The sequence below is a fragment of the Coccidioides immitis genome, assembly GCF_000149335.2.
Source record: "Coccidioides immitis RS genomic scaffold supercont3.1, whole genome shotgun sequence".
In the NCBI taxonomy this organism is placed as follows: Eukaryota; Fungi; Ascomycota; class Eurotiomycetes; order Onygenales; family Onygenaceae; genus Coccidioides; species Coccidioides immitis.
In genome coordinates, this window is record NW_004504310.1 from 1,821,687 (window position 1) to 1,836,641 (window position 14,955).

A 14,955-nucleotide genomic window follows, 5' to 3' on the forward strand; every position below is an offset into this window, starting at 1 on the left:
TTTTTGGGTGGGAAGCTTCGCGGCATGACCCAGTTTAGGCGTGGCATAACTACATATGTAACTCCACGGGGCCCATGACATCGGCGGCTCGCGCGTGTGAATGCTGCCAGCCGCTCGCCTAACGGAGGCCCAGAACGGGCCCCAGCTGGCCAACCCCTTAGCTCCCACAGTATCATGTCCATATTGCCCTATTTACAGCACCCAGAGGAGATGCTGGTCGTCTCTTTCAACACCAGTGGTGATTCTGTTTGTATGTGTTAATGATAATACTCATATTGTCATTCTTCTTCTTGAGAAGTATTTCAACCAAAGGGGCTATGCCAGCTGTATCCAATGCGATCGTTCGCCCAACCGGCTTATCCTGAGGTTATTTACAACCCCGCGGACTTCGAGGTCCCCAAGAAAGTTGTATATACAGTCTGCCTCGTCCATGGCTTTCGTTATCCATGCCTATTCACCTCGAGTAGTATCCTTGCGGTTATTCTGCAAAGAGCAATCGCCATCCTCCATGGCAGCATCCGTCCCTTGATACCATCCATCCTCGATGAGCCGAGTTTCAATCCCTCGCCAGTATTCCAGTTTCCCTCCTGTTCCGCTTTTGAAATCGAGATCTCCGAGTCGAACTTCGGGAGTTTCTGCCTCGTCGCGTGGAACCTGCAGAGCAACAGCTTAGCGGTCGCGCCCCCACCACATTGTAGTTTTCTCATACATGGTGAGTTCGTAATAAAAGGGCGACGGCAAACGTAGGTTGCGGTGTAAATGCTTACGTACCTTCACGAACATCGTGCAGTCCCTCAGGGTCATCGAGACCGCTCTGTCCCGATAGTCTGCGTCAAGACCGGGTAGACCAACAGCGTTCATTCGCTGCTGGCAATCTCGAAGCTTGAGAAGCGTGGGATTCCGGTGTAGGAACTTCGTGACGCGTATCCTACCGTGTTGCGGCCCCTTTATTGACTTGACAGCACGTAGCACATGCTCAAAGTCATCGGAGACCAAGTCCAGAGGACAAAATCCTTGGCGTGCCTTCTCCCCTTTCTGCCGGGCCTGGTGGTTCTTCATTGCCCGCAGAGCACAAGTCCGACATCTCTTAGCATTAAGCGGCGCTGATGGAGACTGAATGAGCCACTTAGGCTTAAACTCCCACAGATCGGCGCCCGATCCTAGCGACGGACTCATATCGGTGATGAGTAGCCCGAAAGGCTCTTTGGTAGATAGGTATACACCATGACGTTGTTTCGGTCGACGGCCATTCGTCTCATCTTCTTTTAATCTTTCATTACAGGAGGAAACGAAGTTCTTAGGCAACTTGATCAGCTCCTGGGCAACAAGCTCGTTGTCGCGAAATAGGGTTCGGATCTGGGAATCAAAGTTTCTCGCTGTTTCTGTATATGGTGTGCCGGAGTCGATTCGTTTCCTTAGACGTAGGAGTTTACCGTGATAGATCGCTCGTTGGCCCCTTATCTCGCTGTTCGTTCTATTGCTCTCTGGGACAGTCATCTTGTAGACAATATTTGCACCGCCTTCCGCCAGGTACTCTACCTCCGTGTCGGCAGGCAGTTCAGAAATTGGCATCGAGAAAGAGTTCGCGGCGATATCCACCTGCATTGGCGCCATCTGGGTTGTGGCTTTCGTGAAGGTATTGCGGGTCTCGTCGAACGGGCGGTTTACCCATGAAACAAAACCCGTTCCTTCTTTTCAAGAACTCAAGGGTCAAATCCAGATAGAAAGATTTCGGAGGAAGGGATCGTAGGCGGGGGCTACCGCTTCAATCCTAACGGAGGAGATGTCTCACTCCGGAAGTAGATAATCGACTGTTGAACAAGTCGCGCTAGGGCGGCCGGAGGGCAAGATACAAATATAATGCAGCACGAAAAGGAAAGACTGACAAAGGAGTGATAAACGGATATATTTAAGCGGTTTTCGTCACCGCATTTCCCAGAGAAACAGGCCTGTCAAAGCTCGATGCTGGGGGTGTTGATGGAAGCCCAGGATCAACAACCAGGGATGGCAGTGCAAGACTGGAGCTGGACGGAGGAGAAACAGTATGCTTGAAGACAGAGTAGTAAGAAAGAGTATTGGTATTGGTACTCTAGAGAACTGAGATCTAGGAGAGTTGGGGTCAGAGCCTGGTCCATGGACAAGTCGCGCCCCGTGGTACAATGCAAGGCTGAGGAGTAATAAACACGAGAGCGCGAGCACGTAGCAGATAGAGCAGGGCGGGCGGGCGGGTGGTTGATATAGCTATGAGCTGGAGTTCGGACCGGACGAGCAAGCCGGGCGCATATATATATATATATATATATATACTGTGGATGCGCAGGCGCCGGGAAATAGCGACTCGATCCCTCTTGTGCCTTATTGCCCCCGGCGCTCTATTAATAAAAAGCAAGAATGGATGCTGGCATGGAATTGCACCTGTGCGGCCGGCAAGTTAGCAGACAAAAAGAAAAAAAATCTGCCATCTACGTCCGTTTTGCTCCGCAGTTGCGTTCCATCGCAAGAATACGAAGAGCGGCAGCTTCACTTTCTTTCTTTCTTTCTTTTCTTTTCTTTTCTTTTCTTTTTTATTTTTATTTTTTTTTTTTTCTCCTCCCAAGTGCTGGCGCCTCTTTCTACCCTCACCAAGGTAACGCCGAAAATATCAACAGAGTTTAGGGAGGGAGGTTTGAGCAGAAAAACATGCAAGAGGCGTACCTGAAATCGACACAGAAAGGCGTTGTAGTCTCGAAGGATTGAGCACGGTCACGCCCGTTTTCGACGTTTCCTGACCATCTTACTCCATTCGCGACATAAATAATTACCAAGCGAAAGGGGGTGGGTGATGCTGGAAGTTAAATGTCTTCTTTTTTTTTCTACACTCGGGCCGGCCGAGATTCAAAATTCAGCTGACCGTGATGGAGCGAGCGCGTAAATCCAGTCGTCACAGAGCGGCATTCGTTAGCGGGCACGGCGGTGGCGCCAGTCAAATCGTGGGACATCAAACCAGATCCATGGTTTGGGGGGGGGAAGCTAACTAGTTAACTCACTTTCGTGTCAATTAAAAATCTACAACGCAACTAAACTAACCAATCTGTGTTACTATCGGCTACGGAGAACTCTAAAACAAGGAGTGGAGGACAGCAGATCCTCCCTCGACCCAAAGAGAGGAGAGGGGAAAAAAAAGGAAAAAAAGGAATTTGATCGGCCCCTTTCTTCACGGGTGCATCATTTCATTCCGTTTGGACGCTTGGACATTAGCTGGCTGGCCGGTGGCTTGCAAATGGGCTGGGCTGGTCAGGTCAGGCCACGGACGGCCCTCTCGCATCGGTGATATGGGTGGCCCGGGGGGGGGGGGGGAACCGGGAATGAGGTTGACGGCTCTATCCGCCCAGTTGGGTAAGAAATGACGATGGCCTCGCACGGATCGAGATATAGTATCATGCAGGGCCAATATTGACAAGGGTTAATCATGAACAGAGAGGGGGGAGGAGGGGAAAAGTTCGCAGCCTGCAATTCGCCTAGAGAGGCTGCAGCTAACGACTTGACTGGTGAAGTTCGTTCGTATTCCCTCTCTATAAATATCAGTACCCCAAAAACAGGGGCAGAGTGCTGAAGACTTGTGACCATGGGGCCGGGCAGCTGCTCTCCACGCGGGCTGAATGACAGCAAGGTGTGCTGGTGTCGCTCTGGAGCTGGATAAGGAGCCGCCAAAGCAGCGGCTTGTGCTTTTCCGCGAAATGAATCCAACAATGTACTCCGTAACTCTAGCTCTTTGGAAAATCAGCAGCGCGCATACTTCGCTACCCAGTGCTTCGAGTCACCCATAAGTAAATACATATACGGAGTACTCCGTACATTCTGCCCACAATGGGGAAGCCAGTCTTGTTGGGGTCGACCATGGCTGGCTGGCTGGCTGGTTGATCATCTTGGCCTTGAAACACCCCGACCTGTGGCATGTTCAGCCAGCGTCTTCGGAGCCAGCGCCCTGTTTGTCCAAGTCTCACTCCCCCAGTTTGATGGTGGTGAACACTGCATGATGCCATGCGCTCTGCTTTTTTTTTTTTTTTTTTTTTTTCATTCATTTTTCGAACTTATGTAGTGAGTTCACCTCACCCATCATGTGACTATAGGGTTTTGCGACTAGATCAAGTAGTTAACTAGCAATTTTGGAGCGATAGTTATCTAATCCCTAAAGAAATGAGAGCATGCATCCCATAGAATGCAAAGACTGTGCGTGCTCCTGTTAAGCTCTCACAAGCGGTAGACGACGCAATGGCTGGCAGCCTGGATCAGCAATGTTCCGAACCAGTATGAGATCATAGACAACTTAGCTGGCAGTCCATCATGCTGTACTCTGTAACCCCCTCACTTGATTTTAAACAAAAAAAAAGGTAATTCAAGAACAGGAATTCGCCATCTAACCAATAAGGTAACCAAGGTAATTTGTGTTGATCTCTCTCTTCCACTTCCTTTTGTTTACTCCAAGAACAACAGCAGTCTCCCCGAGAATCTGAGATTGAAAATCAGAAAAGACAGATCACAATCAGCTTCCACCATGGCCTCTCCAGAGACCTACACCCCGCCAAACCACTGCATTGCTGATTTCTGCTTGATTCCGGTACTTAGACCAGCAACCCTTGCCCATCCCCCCTTGCGAGACGCCCAACTGCAGTGGCAAAAGGAAAACACCATTTTTATCACGCTAACTCTGCTCGCACAGATAGGGACGTCCTCCCCGTCGGTTTCCGAGACTATCGCCGACGTTGAGCGTTTGGTAGAGAAGTCCGGATTAAAATTCCTCATGCATTCCTGTGGTACGACTCTGGGTAGGTACATGCATATATACTCACGCTCTGCATAACCCTTCGATTTCGTCTAGAGGAGGTGTTTGGGGGAGGGGGAGGGAAACACAGAAGGCCATGGCTGATCGTTCCCCGTCGATATCTACAGAAGGACCGTGGGATAAAGTCTTTGCTCTGATCGGCCAGACACACGCCATGCTCCACCAGAAAGGAACGGCTCGCGTACACACCGATATACGTGTTGGCTCGAGGTAAGCCCGGATGCGTTTCTCGATATTCACCTCGACTTTACCCTTTTTTAAGACAGTGCTTGTTTATGGTTGGAGGGGAGGCATTCTGTTTTCGGGTTTTTTTGGATTCCCTGGGGGATGCTAACTAAGTGCTGCTAAACCAGAGTTGACAAGAGGGAAACAATGGAGAACAAAGTCAAGGTCGTGCAGGACATCCTGGCCCACGATCCATAAGGGTAGATGCACGTTTCCGTACGAGTGGGATTGATGGTGCAGCCGATGGTTAATTAACTAGTTAAAAGTTGTAAAGCTTGGAAAAAAAATACTTCAGGGAACTCAACACATTGTTATAAAAGGGCCAATCAGTGTTTGCTAGGAGAAGACAGAAAGGGAATTATGGGTGATAATTTTTAATACAAATTACATTGAATTTGTGAGGGCCAGTATAAAAATCCTAGATGACTATGCCACCAAGGTTGGTTCTTTAACTAGTTGGCTTTACAAGCCATAGGACCAGGGTATCCTGAAACCTGAACACACCTTTCCCAGGCTCCTTGTTTGTATAACGGTTATCCCTTTATACAGAACCTTCCCACTTGATAAGTTACTACTGCATTCGGCTGCCGGTATGATGTATCATTGGACCTTGTCGTCGACATGCAGAGGAAATGGGGAAAACGAATCGCGACATCCCACATTATGCACGAATCCCAAAAAAAGGGATTATCAGCTCATGAGGGGAGAGAAAGGGTGGATAAAACGCTGTGCAACAACTTATTTAGTCGAGGATGTGACTTGTATGAAAAGCCTCGTGGTGGTGAAACAGTCCGGGATGCACCCTTGGTTCCCTGCAGTCCCAATATCAACGCTGATTCTAGTGGTGTGTAAGGAGAGAATTGTGGTACCTTCAGAGAGCCGTATCGTTGTCATATTTTTTTTAAGTATTTAAATAGTTCTCGGGGTTCGGTTTGTCCAAGAAAGCTCTTCATTTAGCATAAAATCTCATAGGGCCTTGCCCTTATATGTTATAAATATAATACATTAAAGTCATGCTCAGCAATTCCTCACAGATCATTCCTATGGGCCCGACATATGTGCTGATTGGTTGGGAGGGGATGACCTCAAAGGAATGGGTGATAACGGATGCGCAGGGCAACTGGAACCCCACTACCGCTCGAGCCTCTGTCGGAGGTGATTCCGGACAAAGGTCGACCGCGTGAGATCCACCTGTAGCCAAGTGCGTACTAACTATTTTCGACGTCCAAGACTGCCCACTTGGTGCAACGATGTTCCCCCGAACTCACTGTCTCGAGATGTGAAATGATGAGAACCTGGCTCCAAGTGACCAGTCCATATCCTCCCTGGTTGTCTGCGTCCAACGACCAACCCGGACGGGACGGGTCTTTGGGTTGACGAGGTTATGATAGTTTGACCCGTATTCTAGGAACAGAGGCTTCCCCCAAGCTCTCTGGATACTCCATAAAATATCATTCAGCATCCATGGATTTTCCCTCCGAAGCATTCGATTCCGCCGACGGCTCGATCGACGATATTCTGAAAATAGTGTAGCCAGTCGAGCCCGGCAGGCACGTTTGATTGTATTAGTTTGAACAATGACGCCTTGTCCTCTGAGCTGGCGAAGAAGGATGATCCCACGGACCCAAGGGATGAGATATTCTCCCTGGTTGAAGGGGTTGGCTACCAGTTGCTTGCCGAGGTCCGGGTGTGGCCTTAAGATAAAGCCCCAAGCAACAATGGCCTCTTGTAGGCGAACACTAAAAATCCTCCGGAGAGGAGCCTTTGAATGGGCAGCTGGCAGCGAACTTTCGAAGCAGTTTGGTTTGCTACCCGACGGCGCCGACGGGCGGTTTATACCTTGCAGTAAGCGATGCTTGGAAGTCTCTGTGGGAGCATAGAATGGTATCAACCAGAGACATAATTTCTCCAAGTCAGACCAAAGATCATACATTCCGAGGCGTTTGATACATTCTACCCACGCCTCCGGTGGAACACGTCCTCCAGATATTATGACTTGTTGGTAGAGCCATATCAAACGTCGCAGAGCGTCCACGGATTGTTTATCCTGAGAAGGCCGGCGACCTTTGCGGCGCCGAGGGAGTATTTCGTGCGCCACCCACATGATGGTGGTTCGAGATAAATGAACCCCTTGCTCCCTCATCATTTCAAACTGCTGTGTAGCGGCTTCCCAGTTGCCGACTCGCACAGCGTTTCGAAATAATACGTTGTGGTTGTGGGGATCTTCATTAGAAGTCACAGACATAACCGCAAGAGTTTTATTGACCTGCCGCCAATCTTCGGCCAGCGTATATGTTGCGAGTAACGATTCCTGCGTCCTCATGTCTTCCAAAACGTCGGGGTGCTGATCACTATGGAGAACGTCATGCAATAACTTCGTAGATTTGCCGAAAGCTAGCTTGACAACGACCTTTGAAAAAACGGATTCTCCGGTCGAGATTCCCGATCTTTTCAGTGCAACCAGTTGAGACACTAGTTCCTCCACGCTCCTAGTCCTCAGCGCCATTTCTCGGAGTGTCAAGGGACCAATACTATCAACTCCGAACATTTGCAACCCGGCAACAATTAATTCAAATGTCAAAGCCTTGGTGGCAAACAGTCGCGCTCCGAATTCATCGCTGAATGCGACTTTGTTTGGCTGATTTCGATTCTTTTGTTCTTCTTCTTTAGTTGCTTGAGTCTGTGATATTTCTGCATCCGAAGGTTCGTCATGTTTCATGATCCCGGCCTTGACCAGTTCGCGGACAAAGTAGCTATGCTGTTTCTCAGTCCCATACAACTCAACATACTTTAATAAAGGCTCGATCTCGGAAAGCGTCTTTGGGCCGTCTTGGCGGGACATCAAAAATTCATGCATTGCAAAAGCATCTCGAATTCGATCCTGCTTCCAAAGAGGCGGCACAACTCTACTGTAGATCTTGTGGCCTTCCACATTCCTGCATATGTTCCTAAATGCTTGTAGGCCACCCTCGACAGACATCGCCGGCGTGAAAAGACTAACCACCTCGTTTGGCCATCTCAAATGGACCTGCTTCAGCCTCAGATGCCACTCTACTGCCTTCTTGGGGCGCTCTTCCTTAAAGTAGCCGCCGACGACTTCTTCGTAGAATCGATCCCACCTTTTCCCTGTCCGCACCCAGAGATCTTCTGCATACAGCTGCAGCTCTTTCATCAACCATTCTTGCTTCACGCCCACGGCAATAAATGTTTCCCACAAAAAATCGGCATCCACCCCTGCAACTGGAAGATCCAGCCCCGCGCATCTTTCGACGAGTCCTTTCCATATGTGCACAACACCGTCGTCTCCGTAGTGTCTCTGGCGGTATTGCAGCAACTCTTTCCAAAGGCCAAAATCGTGTGCATAGCGAGCATCATCCATCAATTTGCTTCCAATGTCTCGAGAATCGCCGATGTTTGACTCGAACTCCAATCTTGTTGGATCAAGATGACATTCTTTTGAGATATTTGATGGATATCCTATGAAATTGGAAATGGGCTCCGGTGAGTCGTGGAAGGCGTGGGGAAGATCTGCCTCAATGGATTCGCCTGAGGATTCAGGTAGGCATGAGGTCGTTGTATTCCAGCCTTCCGATAACGTCTCTGCGTCATTGGCGGTATGATCTTCATTCCCACATTTCTCCAATTGTCGCTGGCGCCCGAGGCTTCCCGCATGTCGCTTTGAGATTGGTGTCCGCGGTCGGTATGTTGGACAAGGTAAGGACCGACTTGGCTGGCTCTTGAGGATATTCGGGTGTTCAATGAGCTTGCAAGAGTTGTTGACGAGCGCAGTGGTGCTAGTTCGTGGACACACTGTAGGAGCTAGGCGGAGCAGGGCCAGCCGCATTGGCGGCGAACCCACTTGGAATAGAGTAGATTAAAAGCAAACCCTAGTCACAAAGTGACGGAAATGATAATCGCATCCAGCTCTCGTCCGCGACCGTGGCCATCCTGTCGCTCAGCTTGCATCCCGATGCTGCGTTCGCTCGCAGTGTCGTTTTGGGATGACCTAATACTAATCACGTGACTCACTCTTGTGTGTGCGGTTCCCGATAGATAGCGTGACAGCCAACCTGCCCATCCCGAGATCTCGAACTGCAAGCCAACATCCTGACTCTCGTCGCTCTACGAACCGGAGGAAAATCCCAATTGTCCAACCATGGTGTCCAGAACCCTTCCAAGATTTGCCGGGTATGTCTATCCCTGTGATCGGCATTATACTGCGTGCCGCATTTGCTCCCTATCCCCCGTGCCGATCGGGTGTGGGATTGAAGGATGGGTTTGAAGCCAATTGTTTCCGATCTGCTAACTCTTTACCGCTTAAGATACGTTTTCCGCGAGAACCGTGTCCCATACTACCAGCGCCTCTTCCAGAGGGAGGATGGCAAGCGCCAATGGTGGAAGGTTCGTCTTCTCTGCTTCGCTCTCCCGACTAGTCTCAAACCCCAATGCGGCCGAAAATCCAGATGAAATTGCATTCCATATCTGACTCAAAGCGCTTCAAATACAGACCCACAGAAGTCCATATATCCTCTATCCGTACTACTTCTCGCTGATCTTCACCTCTGGTGGTATGTTGCTTCCGGTCTTTCGGAATTGCGTCCCCATCCTGCTTTGGAAATGAAACTTAACGACTGACTCGGGGTAATTTTTCAGCTGCCTTCTACGGCATGACTAGAATGGTCTTTGTAAGTAGCCACTGCATTTTGCTTTGAAACACATGTGTTTACGGAGCCGGTGCTCAAATCGGGACCTGTCCACATTCCGCTGTATTGAGGGAAGAGACATTGACTAACAACCACAAACAGAACCGCAAGACCTGGTTCTAAACAAGCTATAGCACCTGGCAAAGGATGCCGATCTGGATTCCTTCTGGCTGTGCTATGAGATAGACTGTGCAAAATGTGTATATAATACATCAAAGGAAAAAACCTACCAATGTTAAGTCTTGTTCATTTTATATCTTTTTTTTTTCTTTTTGACCTGATAGGCTCTTATGCAGAGGCCTACAACAACAAACAAAAGCCAGAATCATGGATAGAAAGGGGAAATAGTTTCCTACACATATCAATCATCCCTATTACATTCCCCCATATACTTCATACTCCTGTTGAGAGAAGCTAGGCCAATACATGCTCAGAACTATTAGCCTCAAACAAGAGGAAAAATAAATATTCGAACATTAATGAAATGTAGCAACAAAAGCCCACTATGCATAGTGTAAACATTCCATTAATCTTTTAAAACAAAAAGGAGCCAAAAACCTACTCTCCTGCTATAAACTAGTAGTATGTCACAGAAGTTCTTTTATGTCAAAAAATATGAAAAAAGAGCCAATCAATAATCTTACAAATCATGCCCTTCTGGAGTATTTTTTCATTTCCTTCTTCGCTTCTCTCTCTTTCTCTTTCTCCAAGTACTTCCTCTGCTCCTCGGCAGACATGCCACGTAGCAATCTATCGCGCCCTTCTTTCTTCACCTTCTCAGCAGCCAACTTGCGTTCTTCGGCTTTCTCATCTTCGGTGGCTCGGCGTAATTTACGGACCTCCTCTTCTCGGGTGGCGCGGAGCTTGCGGAGGACCTCTGGCCTGAAATGGGCGGAAGCGGCAAGTCGGTCGGTCAGACGGATGAAAAGGTGGAAGAGAGGGAGAGAAGAGGCGTAGGCGGTAGAGGAGGTGGAAGACGGGACGCGCATGGAGAGAATGGAACGCTTGCGGGAGACGGCTTCCTCAACCCTATATGGATTTGTTAGTACGGTCTTTTTGTCAATTGAATACCAAATGGGTTTGGGGATATTGCCATACTTGGCTGGTTTGTCGGCAGGCTGGTCAGTGATGATCAGATATTCAAACAGATCGCCAGCATCCTCGATAGCCTTGATGAGTTCGTTTGTGAGTATGGTATCTGTGATCTCGGCGCTCTCGCTCATGACAGTCACCCATTCAGGAAGCTTGGGATTGTCTTTGGTGAAGGTCAAAGAGACATCGTATCGGTCTTCTCTTAACCTGCGCATGGCAGTCTTATTCACAATAGCAAAGACAAATCCGTCGTGCGTAGAGTTCATCCCCTTACCCAATTGCTCCTTTTCTGCTGGAGGCGCAGGAACTAAATCCTTCTCCTTGCCGTCAAACGAGTAGGCAGTGACCTCGATCTTCTCCGTCTGAGGAGTCAACGAATCAAAGAACATTCCCGCAATGGAATCGCCCAGGATGAACATGGGGTTATATCGCTTCACCAGCTGAATCGTCACATCTACAAATGCCACGTTTTGTCGTCCGGTCGCATACGTAGTGAACTCATTCGCAGCCTTTTCTCTCAACAAGTTGTCGTCAATAACCAAATCCGCCGAGGAAGACAAGTCCTTCAAAATGGCACCCCTTCGCACCCCTCTGTATCCCACAACTGCGAATTCATTGTGCAGCACCGGGATGTGAGCTTGGGCCCAGGCCTTGGCCTTGCGACGATTCTTCCGCGTCCCCCAGACATGGAAGATGACGATAAACAGGATGAACGGGAGCACGAAGGCCTCTTGCATAAAGTCCTTTGGCGACGTCCGCTCCCACACACGGTACCACTTCGTGTAAGGGACAGACATCACCGGCGCAGCGATGGTAGAGCCCGGAGCCGATGCGGTAGAGGCCGAAGCGACGGGCTGCTGGGAAGTAGCCGAGAAATCCGCGAAATCTATATTTTGAGATGAAGGGGGATATCAATTAGCTCATAGTTACTCATTTGCGCTCTCGCAGCGCACTCGTCGTTCGGTTAACTGTATCCAGGGGAGGCGGAGGCAGAGGGCCCGTGAAATATCATACCCGAATCATCTTGCTGCGACCCTCCCGAGGCTGAATCTTTAGATCCGCCTTTCAGGATGTTTTGAAATATCCCAGACATCGCTCCGGCAGCTGGATCGCGGTCTGCAGTTTGCCTGTCGAGTTTGCTGTTGGAGCCGTCGTGAGTGGTGAAGCTCCTGAACGTCAGCAGCGAGGGCGAAGTGTTGGGTGCCAAGGCTAAATGTCAACTTTCCCCCACAAAGCTCAAATTCCGGAAAGCTTTCGGAGCTCTACTGAGGGGAATCGATGGTCACTACTTTGAAACTTTAAACTAATTGCTTAGAAGGATGGCATTGTTGGAGGTAAGGAAATGTGGATGTTACATTCGACAAAGGAAAGGTTCAAAAGGAGCGACTTAGCATCCTCATCTCGACTAAATACGGAGTACAGTATAGTGATATCCTAGATTCCCCCCCAAGGAAAAAAAAAAAAAAAAAAAAAAAAAAAAAGGAAAAGAAGAATCAGCCAATTTTTGTGCCCTCCCAAACGCCTGGTATCAAGTCCGGGTCCAGTAAAGAAAAGTACATCCCTCAAAGAGCTAAATTGATAATAACACAGAACCAACAGAAAAGGCTGCCATGCAAGGAATACAAATACACACCGGGCAGAGCGGCGACCACCAAAAAAAGGAGACAAAAAAAAATTAAAAACAGAATATGCCCTGCCCGATTAACGGAGTGGGGTGTTTTGTGTGTGTGTGTGGCTGACGACATGCTTTGTTTTTTCTTTTAATTAGAAACTGATCATGGGATACAGAGTCGCGGAGGGCAACTATTGACCGTAAGCCGGAGGGGGGGTGCGGGCCCTGGCTTGCTCCCAAGCGCCGGGGTAGTTATTATTCGCAGCAAACTTGCCTTCTTGGATCCGACGGGCGATCTCATTCGCCATTTTCATCATCCAAGCTTGCTCTAATATGCTGCTATTTGGAACGGCGTCTGTAATTGACCGGTTCGCATTCGATTCATACGCAGATGAGGCCTCATGGGATTTTTCCCGGGGAGCTAGGTAGGATCCATGAGAAATTGGTTGTTGCTGTGACGATGTTTTGGCACCATCAGCAGAGAGAGGTATCATAGGACAGTGGTTTGCGCGTTGTGCATGCAAAGTAGAATGAGAAGGCTGAGTGTAGGTCAGTTGCTGCGCAACAGAAGCCCGCAGCTTGCCTTTGTCTTCAGACGTGGAGAATCGGTGTTGACGGTTGGGAATTCGCATCGTCGTTTCAGGTGACATAGGTGGGGTGACCGGGTCATCATTCGCTTCCTCTTGAATCACGGAGGATGAAAACACAGTCGGAGGAGTGGTGGATTCTGTAAATGTACTATCTGCACTCACGCTTTCAGCGTCTGCAGGTTTGTTGTGCTTTCGTAGATCTACAACCCGCTTCTTCCGCTTTCTGGTTGGCCGGGTCTTAGAATGGCGACCAGCGCCTAGGCTAAGCCCGTATCCGCTGAAAGAAGAGCCCGGTGTAGTAGAGCGGTTTTGAAGAGATAGGACGCTCGACGCGTCTTGCAAGGAAGAGAGAGGAGAGGAGATGTGGGAATGTGTTCGGGATAGAACCGGGCTGCCTGGCGAAACCACCCCACTAGCCGCACCCTCGCCCTGATCGGCACATCCGGTCCATGCTCTGAAGACAACTTCTCTAATTGAAGGCGTAAAAAGAGATAGCGTTCGTTGAGAATTCGTCAGGGCGGCAAGGCGTAGAAGGTTCTTCTGTGAAAAGAGCGAATGCATCTCAACTCCGGAGTCAAGAGATAAGGATGCAATGTCTGCCGAACTTAATAGATTTCCTGATGCATCCACCGGGTCCTTTGGAGGGCTCAAGAGCGGATCTTCCCCGGGACCAGACGCAGATGCAGCGGGGCTTTCTCGCGCCTCAGCGTCCAGACCGCGATATTCCGGCACCCACAATCGCAACGAGAGTCTGTGTATGATAGCTGGCAACTCGTCCATAAAAAGGATCCGGAGTTGGCCTTCAATTTCCCTTTGAAGATAATCGCGAACGGACGGAATGGAGTCAAACGTTGAAGATACTTTCAACGATTCAAGCGGGTCATTGCGGAAAACGACAGTTATACCCTTTTGTTTTGAAAACACTAGGATAACAAAGCCCGAGAGTCTGAAATTCGAAAGAGTTATTTGCAGCGGAATTGTTAAGCCCGACCTGTTCGACCACTTCTTGTCAGCAAGTATCGTTGCAACATGTAGACGGCTAGTTTTCACTTACGCAGCGGCAAGTGGTTTCGGAGAAGCATATGCGGGACGAGTGATTAAGTAGGTATTTAGTGGATTCGCCTGCACGCGCGTTTTCAGCGTGAGGAATGCATCTCCGGAATAAGACATTTTGAAGATGCCGCGAAATCGATCTTCGGCCAAATCGCCAATCTCCAATATTTCCAGCTCTGGTGGGATCGATCCCAGATTCAACTCCGTTACGACGATGTCATCGACAATGATAGGAGGCTTTGGCGATTTATTCAGTGCCGTGGTTAGCAGGTCCTGCGCTCGGGTGTAGAACCCTGCATCCGCCATTAACGGCGACCAGTTGAAGTTGAACGCCATGACGAGGCATCTGAAAGATGATACAGGGATGAAATTCAACCACGAAGGACAGAAAGATCGGACCTTTGTAGCGGGATAGAGGAATCGATCGAATCCGGTGCGGAACGCCGGGTGACCAAAATTCTGCCTGAGTCGCGTGCCGTCCGGATCTCGTGATGCAAGGCGAATTTCTAAAGTTGGGGATGGGATTTAGCAGCGCAACCGAACACTGCTTCAGAAAAAAACACGACTCAATCCATCCATGTGAGCAGGCAGGCTTCCTGGACAGACTTGCTCCCGATATCTCGGTTAGACTGATTAGGGGAGCTCGGATGTGGTGATGGGGGGCGATAACGAGAGCTGGGTGCTGCGCAAAAATTATTAATCTTCGGGGGGAAAAAAAAGGGAAAACAAGGAAAGGTTTTCTTGGCGCCGAATTCCGGCGTATTGCTGCGGTTCTCAGTAGTACTCTGTAATTAATGGAAAATTTGGATCAGCGTAATACAATATCTTGACCCGTGAGAGCACTTCACTCTAGCCAAT

General features: G+C 49.2%; 7 protein-coding genes across 7 annotated transcripts; 3 read left to right on the forward strand and 4 right to left on the reverse strand.

Moving 5' to 3' along the window:
• Positions 1-450: 450 nt before the first annotated feature.
• CIMG_02434 (uncharacterized protein) lies at positions 451-1,614 on the reverse strand (the record flags this gene model as incomplete). Its single annotated transcript, XM_001248662.1, has 2 exons — positions 451-654; positions 772-1,614. 2 exons carry the CDS (start codon positions 1,612-1,614, stop codon positions 451-453), a joined length of 1,047 nt encoding a protein of 348 aa, XP_001248663.1.
• Positions 1,615-2,395: 781 nt separating this feature from the next.
• CIMG_12682 (uncharacterized protein) lies at positions 2,396-2,698 on the forward strand (the record flags this gene model as incomplete). The annotated part of the gene is made up of 1 exon (XM_004445601.1): positions 2,396-2,698. One exon carries the CDS (start codon positions 2,396-2,398, stop codon positions 2,696-2,698), a length of 303 nt encoding a protein of 100 aa, XP_004445658.1.
• A 1,333-nt stretch (positions 2,699-4,031) lies between these two features.
• On the forward strand, positions 4,032-5,496 carry CIMG_02433 (uncharacterized protein). Its single transcript, XM_001248661.2, has 6 exons — positions 4,032-4,077; positions 4,158-4,328; positions 4,477-4,597; positions 4,700-4,805; positions 4,930-5,032; positions 5,176-5,496. The coding sequence occupies exons 2-6, from the start codon at positions 4,324-4,326 to the stop codon at positions 5,243-5,245; spliced, it is 405 nt and encodes a 134-aa protein (XP_001248662.2). The 5' UTR covers positions 4,032-4,077; positions 4,158-4,323; the 3' UTR covers positions 5,246-5,496.
• A 421-nt stretch (positions 5,497-5,917) lies between these two features.
• CIMG_02432 (uncharacterized protein) lies at positions 5,918-8,997 on the reverse strand. The gene has a single exon (XM_001248660.2). The coding sequence runs from the start codon at positions 8,889-8,891 to the stop codon at positions 6,312-6,314; it is 2,580 nt and encodes an 859-aa protein (XP_001248661.1). The 5' UTR covers positions 8,892-8,997; the 3' UTR covers positions 5,918-6,311.
• A 157-nt stretch (positions 8,998-9,154) lies between these two features.
• On the forward strand, positions 9,155-9,989 carry CIMG_10953 (uncharacterized protein). Its single transcript, XM_012358959.1, has 5 exons — positions 9,155-9,235; positions 9,370-9,448; positions 9,555-9,615; positions 9,701-9,732; positions 9,853-9,989. Exons 1-5 carry the CDS (start codon positions 9,204-9,206, stop codon positions 9,871-9,873), a joined length of 225 nt encoding a protein of 74 aa, XP_012214382.1. The 5' UTR covers positions 9,155-9,203; the 3' UTR covers positions 9,874-9,989.
• Positions 9,990-10,397: 408 nt separating this feature from the next.
• On the reverse strand, positions 10,398-11,993 carry CIMG_02431 (uncharacterized protein; the record flags this gene model as incomplete). The annotated part of the gene is made up of 3 exons (XM_001248659.2): positions 11,857-11,993; positions 10,849-11,728; positions 10,398-10,779 (listed from the first exon to the last, which is right to left on the reverse strand). Exons 1-3 carry the CDS (start codon positions 11,933-11,935, stop codon positions 10,398-10,400), a joined length of 1,341 nt encoding a protein of 446 aa, XP_001248660.1. The 5' UTR covers positions 11,936-11,993.
• A 175-nt stretch (positions 11,994-12,168) lies between these two features.
• Positions 12,169-14,768, reverse strand: CIMG_02430 (mitochondrial distribution and morphology protein 34). The gene is made up of 2 exons (XM_001248658.2): positions 14,099-14,768; positions 12,169-14,035 (listed from the first exon to the last, which is right to left on the reverse strand). The coding sequence occupies exons 1-2, from the start codon at positions 14,431-14,433 to the stop codon at positions 12,646-12,648; spliced, it is 1,725 nt and encodes a 574-aa protein (XP_001248659.1). The 5' UTR covers positions 14,434-14,768; the 3' UTR covers positions 12,169-12,645.
• Positions 14,769-14,955: the final 187 nt, after the last annotated feature.

Excerpts from the sequence above, each read along its gene's own strand:
- CIMG_02430 (XM_001248658.2), bottom strand. The coding sequence starts at position 14,433 with ATGGCGTTCAACTTCAACTGGTCGCCGTTAATGGCGGATGCAGGGTTC. Across the intron at positions 14,036-14,098 it reads CCGAAACCACTTGCCGCTGC|GTCGGGCTTAACAATTCCGC; the intron begins GTAAGTGAAAAC and ends GTGGTCGAACAG.
- CIMG_02433 (XM_001248661.2), top strand. Across the intron at positions 4,598-4,699 it reads CTGATTTCTGCTTGATTCCG|ATAGGGACGTCCTCCCCGTC; the intron begins GTACTTAGACCA and ends CTGCTCGCACAG. Across the intron at positions 5,033-5,175 it reads GATATACGTGTTGGCTCGAG|AGTTGACAAGAGGGAAACAA; the intron begins GTAAGCCCGGAT and ends CTGCTAAACCAG.
- CIMG_10953 (XM_012358959.1), top strand. The coding sequence starts at position 9,204 with ATGGTGTCCAGAACCCTTCCAAGATTTGCCGG. Across the intron at positions 9,236-9,369 it reads ACCCTTCCAAGATTTGCCGG|ATACGTTTTCCGCGAGAACC; the intron begins GTATGTCTATCC and ends TTACCGCTTAAG. Across the intron at positions 9,733-9,852 it reads GCATGACTAGAATGGTCTTT|AACCGCAAGACCTGGTTCTA; the intron begins GTAAGTAGCCAC and ends AACCACAAACAG.
- CIMG_02432 (XM_001248660.2), bottom strand. The coding sequence starts at position 8,891 with ATGCGGCTGGCCCTGCTCCGCCTAGCTCCTACAGTGTGTCCACGAACT.